We start from the raw sequence: 9791 nt of genomic DNA, 5'->3' as shown, positions 1-9791 counted from the left end.
ATACTGTTGTATTATCATGGATTGTTGTACATTTTAGCTCATCATTTATCTGTTTCCACTATTGCAATTAAACACTGCTCTCCACTTAAAAATCTATGTATGAAATAGAAATACAAAATAAGATCAATCAAATCATCGATGAAATAATTATTTCTTTAATTTGTGCACTTATCACTTTTTGTTTGTTCGGCTGTATTGTTTTGTTCTTACTTATTCAAGTCCACGATAGCCTCCTAATGAAATTACAGATTTGCTAAGTGAGAGTGTGACTTTCTTCCATTAGGATCAACTTTTTGGATACTAAACAAAATGTTTGACGTAAAGTTGCGTGATAGTTGACTGTGCAAATTGTCGTAATTCGCCCCCGCCCATATGTTTACGGGCGCTGTGTTCCTAGATTAGCCTCACGATTGTCGTGTTCTCCTACAGGCGTAGCGGTCAATTAAAACAGATTATATTCAATATTTGTATTCAGTAATGTCTTGTACTTTGGTTTGTGCCCACAGGCGATACTGTTTTATCGGCACCTACTTTCACGACCCCGTGACGAGTGATTCCCTCCGGGCACGAAAGCTGAAACCGTCTCTCAAGCCACTCGCTTTCAGCACTCCGGATTATCTGACATTATCAAATTCATGTAGATTTTATCACGGCGCCTACTCATAAGTTACAACAGGCTCAATGCATTTGACTAAAACGTGATCATTTCGTTGTCACTGTTGGAGAGACCTACGAGATAAGCCAAGATGGAAACTGGCGAGCCGAACACTTTTTCGATTCGGTTAGTCAAGAGACCGCCGCACGGTCTCGGATTCTTAGTGCGAAAGCGCAAGTGCAATCCTCCGGTTTTGATATCGGATTTGATATCCGGTGGAGTGGCGGAGAACTCGGGACTGGTACGCATAGGAGACATTCTTTTGGCTGTCAATGGCGTTCAACTCACAGACGTGCCTTACAACACCGCTCTTGAGGTTCTTCGCAGTGTGCCCATGGATACGCCTTGCGTAATCGTCCTGAAAGGACCAGATGGCTATCGCACTCGGTTAGAAACCGTAATGTCACCAGATGGATTGGTCAATATTGTGCGGGTATCCGAACCAGAACAATCGGATGAGGCTCCCAGCACCAAGACATCGCCGGGCATCGGGCCGAAGAAACAGCGACGCTCAAGCCGTGACAGTTCGCGCAGCCCAACTCGCACGCCGTCAGCGACGTGGCCGCGCAACGCGCACGTCCCGAATTATGACGTCAACATCTACAATCAAGCGCAATTGCATAATGGGATCCTGGTCCATGGTAGTCATCAGCCGCCGCGACCACGAACTCACACCCCGGAGAGTAGCCCCTATCGATACGGAAGTCCGGCTCGACGGTCAAGACGCGATCGCGATAATAGTCGTTCTCCAGCCCGAGGTAGTCTACCTACAAGCCCTGTCCGAAATTTCAGCTACCGCGAACCATCTCCTTGCTGCTGTAATCGTCACGGCACTCCTGAATTTCAGAACGTGTTTGCCTGGAATGGAACCTACCCTCGGGACGTCTATCAACTAAAAATACATCAGCATGAGGACTTCTACTACGACAGTCCTCGTACCTCTGTAGATTATGAGCTGGATGGAGAGCGTGCACGCAATCAGGGGATGTCCCTTATCGAAGAGTCGCGCGAGTATCAGACCGAAAGCAAAGGGATTCAGTGTCCCGAACGTGTGATAACGGTTCGCAGCCCCGGATTCGCCTCACCGGAAAAGGACAACCGCGAGATTTACGTCAACTTCGCGAATGAGTCACGTGACTGCCAGACAGAGGTCAATAGCGAGGCCCCGTCACAGCACCCACAACAGGCCGGAGGGGAACAGCAGGACCAGGCCAACCCACACAACAGACAGGAGTTCAGTCAACAAACGCCGCCCGAGGAGACCGCACCGCGAAGCGTGAACCATCCCAAGGAAGCACTCGTCAACGGCATCGGACCAGACAACCACTCGACTCATAACGAACCTCTCGTCAACGGAGACGCCAAGATGGGAGCCGGGTGCTCGGCAAACGGCGTCGTCACCGTACCGGAAGGCGTGAAACAAGCTGGCAGTTACTCGATTAAAAATGGTCCGTCGACCAAGCAGAACGGAGGACACCTGGTCAACGGAAGACTGAATGGCCTCCAGGCCGAACCGGCCCGCGTGAGCGTGTCAACTTCAGAGATCTGCATCCAGACGGATCCTCTACCTGCTTTTCAGGTCCAGGAGAATTCGCCCAAGACAACGGTGCAGCAGAATGGGGAGGCGCCCCCACCTCCAGCGAATGGGCCGGTGCATGCTGGCCCTGTCTGCCCCTTCACCAAGAAGCAAGCCAAGTACATCAGATTACATAACGTGGCCGATGGAAAACAATTTACAGACACGTTGCATCAGAAAGTCTTCGTGGTAAGTTTTATCACTTGGTTCTTACTAATTTTCAGTGGTATATTATTTCAATGTCATTCGACTTAAAATTGTGTTTGTCATCTTTGCACAGTAAGTCTCTCTGGAAATTGATGAAAAAATATGAAGATAACACTGATGATAACATTCATGAGAGTAACAAAATCATTACTACAACATAATGACTAATGACAGGATTAATGCTGACAATAATGAAAAAGAAGATGATAATTATGATGACGCACTGACCATGAAACTAATAGTAATTAAAAAATAACTATAATATAAGGGAGAAGGAAAACAAGGTGGCGGAAAAGATGCCTTCGATCGAGATATACAGCGATGCCAAAGCAAGTCAAGAACAGTGAAGACGCAAAGTAATTACTAAACCTGTCGTACTTTAGCTCACTTTTCTTGTCAATTGTAGTTTCATAGCTAAAAAGGGGAAAAAAATAACTCAGACAAACCAACGATCAAGGAGTAACCTTTTTTCATTAGTGGTCAAGCGCTGTTGTGTGTTATGTTGTGCTGTGTTGTGTTGTGTTGTGTTGTGTTGTGTTGTGTTGTGTTGTGTTGTGTGTTTTGTGTTGTGTTGTGTTGTGTTGTGTTGTGTTGTGTTATGTTGTGTTGTGTTGTGTTGTGTTGTGTTGTGTTGTGTTGTGTTGTGTTGTGTTGTGTTGTGTTGTGTTGTGTTGTTGTGCTGTGTTGTGTGCATTTTTATTCTGTAGAGCGACACTTATGTCATGCATGTCGCGTTCGTGTAACTGCTCCAAAAATGTTTCCAGTGATTAGAAATGATATTAGTTGTTTCCCTTTAACTTAAGTGTATATGCATGCGATTTGGGTTGCTTATAGTTTTGGTTAGTCTGTGTTCGACTGTATTTCTGTCTGTCCGTTTGTTATGCTCTGCTTCGTCTCGTCATATCTGTAACAGGTGAGAATATCACTACCCGCCTTTTTAGTATAACCCTTTACCGGCGGGTGAACCCATTCAGAGTGGCTTGTTGAATGAATGACCCGTACTGATCTATTCCCTAGCTGCAATCATACTCCCTTGTTTGTATAAGTGATTCTCTCCCGACTTGTTATCCAATCTCAGCGCTTGAAACAAAATCCTTGTGTCAATATTGTGACTTTGTTCGCCAATGGAGACACTTCTGTCCCGTTTTAATTGATTTTTTTTTTTTTTTCGTATGCACGCGACTAAACTGCCAACAAACTTTTTTTGTGGCTCGGTCATATAACAGCTTAGTGTAAAAGTATAATAAACTCAACAGCAACAGGAAAACAAATCTAAACAAAAACAAAACAAAATGGAAAGTACAATTTGATCATGGCATTGACGGAATGGGGTGATGTAGAGAGTGACAGAACGAGAGCGAAAGAGAAAGAAGGTTTAAGATAAAGAAGTAATTCTTATGAAATTTGATAAGTGCATGTAAGTTCCCCATTACAAAGTTATATAGTGAACCGCTTGTTTCATAACAACGAAGAAAGGGTGATAAGGTGGGATAGAGAAAGGAAATAAAATAAAGCTAAAATCTTAGACAAAATCAGAAGACGTATAAAGGATAAGAATGACGTATTTTGCCTATTGTCTATCTGATGATCTAATAGTAGAGTTTTGTAAGCAATTTTAACTATATTTTTAAACGTCTCTTTGAGTTTTTTTGTGTTTTTTTTTTCGGCAAAAACTTCCCTGTTGTACACGAGCGTGCAAACTGGTTGTGAGACCTAACCGAGAGCTTGAACTTTCCCGAGCATATGAAATCCTGCGAATTCACTGGAAATGATGAGGGGGAAAAAAACAGTTGTTTGTCGTTATCGCGTATGTTTGATACATCATCTCTTGCTGTTTGTGCTATAACGATGTATTATCATTGCCACGTCTATGCATCCATTTATCTTGTAGTCGCATTCATTTTCAGTTTGTTGAATCAAAAATCCTTCTGAATGTTTTGCACCAACGGAAGAAATTGTTAAATATGACTAAAGGAAAACAATAGGAAAAAATAAAGCCCGACAGGTGAAAATGACAGTCACTTTGTTTCACTTCAAGCGTCGTTCATGACAGAGCATACATGTAAATGAAATTCAAAATAAAGCATGCATAATGCACAGTAAAATAACTTGAAACAAGTTAAGGAATACAGAGATTTCTCGAAATCTTATTATGTACCAAATCTCGACACTATAACTTTTTGTCTCTGGTTGCCCGTTCGATCTACTTAAATCTTTAAATTCTACATTTTGGTCCGAAAAAAGAACTACTTTTGCGAAGAAAAGGAAACACAGCAATCCATTTAAATCTTACTTGCCCGATTGGGCCACCAAAAGATAACCTTTTTGGGAATTTGGTGGCCCGACATCCATTTTTAGGGGCCCTGGACCACCGGGCCATGGCAAATGTCGAGCCCTGTATACAATGGTATATACGTACATAATTATGGTTTCAGACACAGAGACTCCGATAGAAATGAATCCTATTAGAGCTGTACGCGTTGTCAGAGCGTGACAGTGCACGTGCTTTTGTCGAAGTACATGTACGTTCTGTTTACTGGGACTCATAATCCTTTCACTCAATGGCCGTAAAAGATCAGAAAGTTCAATCTAGTAGTTATTTAGGCTAGTGAATTTGTATTCTTACCAAACAGTGAAAAGGAGTGTGTGTTTATTGTTCTACGTGAACTTGGCGGGCAAACTTAGATCCCTAATCCCTAATGTTCCTTTTGTGTGCTCGGCTGAGCCCGTGAGACGATAGCGAGCCAACTTTTCTTACTATTCTAGAATTAAGGAGCTTCTTATTCGTGAGACCCACCCGCCATCCCTTCTTTTCGTCCCGTAGCCCGCCTCATTTTTAACTACCAAACAAGGTAGATAAGGTTGGATGCTAAGCCTGTTTGTCGTTGCCTAGCAACAGCAGCTGGACATCCTCGTCTTAACAAGTTCAAGCCATACACAGTTAGGTTACAGCCAAACGTGGCGTTGTGCACACGCTAAGAGATGGTCGGCAAATAGGCCGAGTTTGCTCAACAGATAAAAGCACTTGACAGACAAATCCATCATTGTGCCGAGCCTTTCAGTAACTAAGTTTGCAGTTGTGAGATGTCTGTACTTTTTTTATTTAGTCAGTTTTCCTTCGGCAGGTTTTTCTTATGTGGGATTTAGTGATATCATTCCCTGTGGGGTTATCCGATTTTAGGCGTATTTCTTTGATCGATTGAGGCTCTTTCCTTTCCTCTTTTTTCTGTTGGTCTGTTTGCGGTCACAAAATCCAATTTGGCGTTGAGGGGAATCTTACCATTATACGTCCTGAAATACTTTATATATTGGCTGACTTTACTGGGTATTACCGCACCTGTGTCCATTTTTCAGTGATTTCCTTCTTTTTCCCCAACAAAGGCAGCGCAAACCTAGAGTATGACAACTTCGTGCATATCATGATAACTGATCCATCTGAGCATAGGTGAATGCCTGCCGTCAGGTAGTTATGGCATTATACACATAAACAGAATGTAAACAGAAGTGACTTGCGTTATTCTATCAACTTCAAATCCCTCCAGTTAATCGAAAGAAATGATCCGCTTTACTTGTATCAAAAGTTCATTTGAATCTTGAAAGCGATAATCGAAGAAACGCTATCAGGGAAATCGTGTAGGATTTATCATTTTTTTTTGTTATGATTCTTTTTTTTTTTCTTGTAAGAGGGAATAGGTTGGAGGGATGGGTTTAATCAACTCGACTTAGTTTAGAAGCGGGACCATTCACCGTTCTCTTCATAATTCCTCCCCCCCCCCAAAAAAAAAAAAAAAAATCCTGATTACGGACTGATCTGCTTGACTATTTAAAATCACTGTAAAGACACTCAAATGCTGAAATGAATGGAACCAAATCCTGCACCCGTGATAGTTTCTTGTGAAAAGTATCACAACCTTCCCGAAGTGGTCGCAGCTGGAAATTGATGCACTCGTGCACAGATTCACATGTTAGCACGGCACATCATTTCATACATCATTAAGATTGTGACTGAAGTTATCATGATGGTCCAGCCAAATATTACTCTTCCATCTCTCTTTAAACTATGAGGGATATTGTTTTCATAATCAATGTCACTGGATCGCGATTGCAAAGATTTTAAAATTGACATGTGAATTTTCTTCAATTTGTCTCCCTCTACAAATTTCATATGTAAAGGGGGACAAATTGAAAAAAAAAAATCACACCTCAACTTTCTCCCCTCTAATTAATAATCCCTTGTTTTTATTTAAAAATTGTTAGTATTTTCTTCTTCGTGATCTTCGTTTCCATTTCTTCATCTTTTCTCGTTCTCTTCCTTCCTTTTTTCCTTTGTCTCCATCTTCTTTATCATCTTTTTACTTTTCTACATTTTCTGTTTTCTTCTTCTTTTCTTCTTCTTCATTTCGTGCGTCTTCTAGCTTTGCCGACATAACCCCGTTTGATTTATGTTCTGGACTTGCCGTGAAGGCGGTGACGGCAGTTGACTTAAAGATTCTGACAGACTTTTACCAGTCTAACCCAGTCCTTTAGAGAGATCTCCAGGTAACAGCTGCAATCTGTGAGATCATCTGTGGCTACGAGCAGTAACGAACGTGCCCAGAACGATAGCACCGTGATCTCTTTTTCGTAGAATACTGCCATGTGCAAAAAAAAAAAAAAAAAAAAAAATGGAAAGTCTACATCTTTTTTTTTCTACCAACATCGACTCAATCGACGTCATCTACAGTTGCCTTTAAAGAAAGAAAAGTCTAATCCTAAATAGTCTAATCCCAAATGTATACCTCACCCTCGAAACTTAAGTTCTGATGTAAGTGATGGCATAAGAGTCGGGGAGCTAAATTCAGGCGTGTGGTTTTTTTCCTGCACTGTGGGAGGAATAGCTGGACCTGGGTGTGGTTGCCACGGGACGGTCGGCCAATGACTTCTCTCCGCGCATTTAACTTCTCAAAGAACAGTGTACCTTGTTCAAAGGAGGTTATTTACTGTCGCAGGCTTCAGCTCTACTACTGTAGATCCAAAAATACCTTTCCCTTTTTTCCGAGTCCTTATTAAACATGCTACCTACGTCATGATTTCTGATCACACAAGATAATCTGTTGATACCACTCCAACAGAAGCCATCCATGTCCTGTTTTCGGTTTCATTTTCTGGAAAAGGAAGGATTCGCCATCTACATATTCCAGAGAGGACGCGCGATGTGTCCCCAAACTGGCGTCGCTATGGCAACGGCATAAAGACAATGTCACTATCATCTCAATCAGACCCTGCGTGATACAGATTCTCGCTCTTGTCAAATATCCTCCCGGCGCCAATTTTATTATGGAATCACAACTTCTATATTTTTTTCGCTTTTTTCCTTGTTTTTGTTTAAATTTTCTTGTCATGCAAATCTTCGAAGGCTGTCCTTTGTTTGTTAGCCACGTTTTGTTTTTTGTTTGTTTGAGTTGTCAGTCAGCCAGTGGTACAAAACAAAAGAGCTTTCCTCCGCGAAATAAAGGGAATGATGAAACGTGAGAGGTCGACGAACTCTGTTCGTCGATAGGAAAGTGGGAGGTGACGGAATTCGATCTTTGCTTGGTTTTCGCTGCGTTCTTCATTTTCCTTCCCTTCTTTGTATTAAATATGAAATGACGAGGTAGGGGCTCCCGATCCAATAGATAAACCCATCCAAGAGAGAGAGAGAGAGAGAGAGAGAGAGAGAGAGAGAGAGAGAAATGGTTGCTATTGTTCTTGTGGAATCCATCACAAAGATATTTAGATTTCATATTGTTTCACAACACCTCATGCAGTGTCTTGGTGTGGAAATTTCAGTGCCTATTATTATTCGTCTTTGTTTGTTTTCGATAATGCATTCGAGGTGAATGACGGGAGGGAAAAGTACAATGATACGCTTCTGCTCAATTGACGTTATGCCAAAAGTTCAAACTGTACTTCTAAGACACTTTCTCTAGGAAAAGTCATCGAACGAAGACGAAATTACTACGCCTTCCTGTATTCTTTGTTTGTGCTATCGCCGATCGTTTCGTTTGTAACGGAGTGTTCATTTTAATGATAAATAGCATGAGAATTTGAATGTTAGCTTTTGCAGAAATCACTATATTAACGTTTTTGGTCAGAATCATGCGTACTTTTCGTCAATAAAGTACATTTTTGCACGTAAGCTCCGTGCTGAGTGCAATCCTGATTGCCAGTCCCTAGACTGACTCGACGGGTTGACTTGACATAGAGATTGGTTGTCACTGCTTATGATGCGGTTGTTCTTGATCTTGTTCTTATTCTTTTGATTCTTTCTTTATTCCTTCTCCTTCTTCTTCTTCATCTTCATCTTCCTCTTCTTCTACTTCTTCTTCTTCTTCTCCTCCTCCTCCTCCTCCTCCTTCTTCTTCCCCTCCTCCTTCTTCTTCCCCTTCTCCGTCTACACTCTTCCTCCTTTTTCTGCTGCTTCTTGGCATTTTAGAAGCCTGTGGCGCCTAATAATAGTTAAACGAGACCCCGGTGCTGGTGGTCGGACTCGGAATGTCATGTCTGGTTCTCTGACAGGTAGTGGTTGAATGAAGAATTCATGTGTTGCGTTCTGTTTATGATCTGGCTTGATGATGCGTTCGTGATTATTTTTCTTGTCGAATTGGACAAGCGAGAATTAGGCAATGACGCCAATGATCTCAACAGTATAATATGGAGCACGTTGAGCATGACCCTTTTTTCGCTTGGTTGTTGTGTTGCTGACTGGAGTACAACAAATCTATTCATCTGTCTATTTATCTATTTTGTGTATTCATTAATAGATCAACATATTCTTTTCTATCTGTCCATGTCTTTCTCTCTCCACAAATACCCTGTCAACAGATCAGTGAATGCGAGGAAGGGGGGGGGGATAGCGAAGGCGTGTGTCCCCTTGAGATGTTAAAATTATGCCTTGTACACAACGATCACTCGATATTTTAAAGAGTGAAATAGAAATGTTACAGGAGGGTTTCTTAGATACAAGAAAAGATTGTGCTCTCTTTTCATTTAAAGAAATGTGAAAAAAGCAGAAGTATTCGAACCTAGCAGATAAAAATAATGATCAATTTCTCAATTTTGAACGGTAACATTCTTGAATTATAGTAGATTTTATTGACATGTTGTCGTCACCATCTACTTTGGCCGTGATGTCATCTCATGTACATCCTAATTTATAGCATCGGTTAGGTAGTTATTCCGGCTTTAGACAGTTTATTTGTTTACATTTGGAGTTGTTCTTTCTCAGAACAGCACAAAGTACATGTGCGTGGGTTGAGTTATTGGTCAGGTTTTTTTTTTTCTTTTTCTTTTATATTTCGTGCATGAAACTTGCAGCCTAATGATAATATTTTT

The 9791-nt window shown here is 41.5% G+C and overlaps 1 protein-coding gene across 1 annotated transcript in view; it reads left to right on the top strand.

Annotated features, from left to right (window-relative positions):
- Positions 1-746: 746 nt before the first annotated feature.
- Positions 747-9791, top strand: part of LOC140228023 (nitric oxide synthase-like protein) — a 79165-nt gene continuing 70120 nt past the window's right edge. Inside the window, exon 1 of the mRNA XM_072308420.1 lies at positions 747-2420. Within this exon, the coding sequence (XP_072164521.1) occupies positions 747-2420 (1674 nt within the window). The remainder of the gene's footprint in view (positions 2421-9791) is intronic.

The sequence above is a fragment of the Diadema setosum genome, chromosome 4 (assembly GCF_964275005.1).
Source record: "Diadema setosum chromosome 4, eeDiaSeto1, whole genome shotgun sequence".
NCBI classification, from domain to species: domain Eukaryota; kingdom Metazoa; phylum Echinodermata; class Echinoidea; order Diadematoida; family Diadematidae; genus Diadema; species Diadema setosum.
The sequence above is the reverse complement of the archived record's forward strand: the minus strand, read 5'-3'. Positions and strand labels throughout refer to the sequence as shown.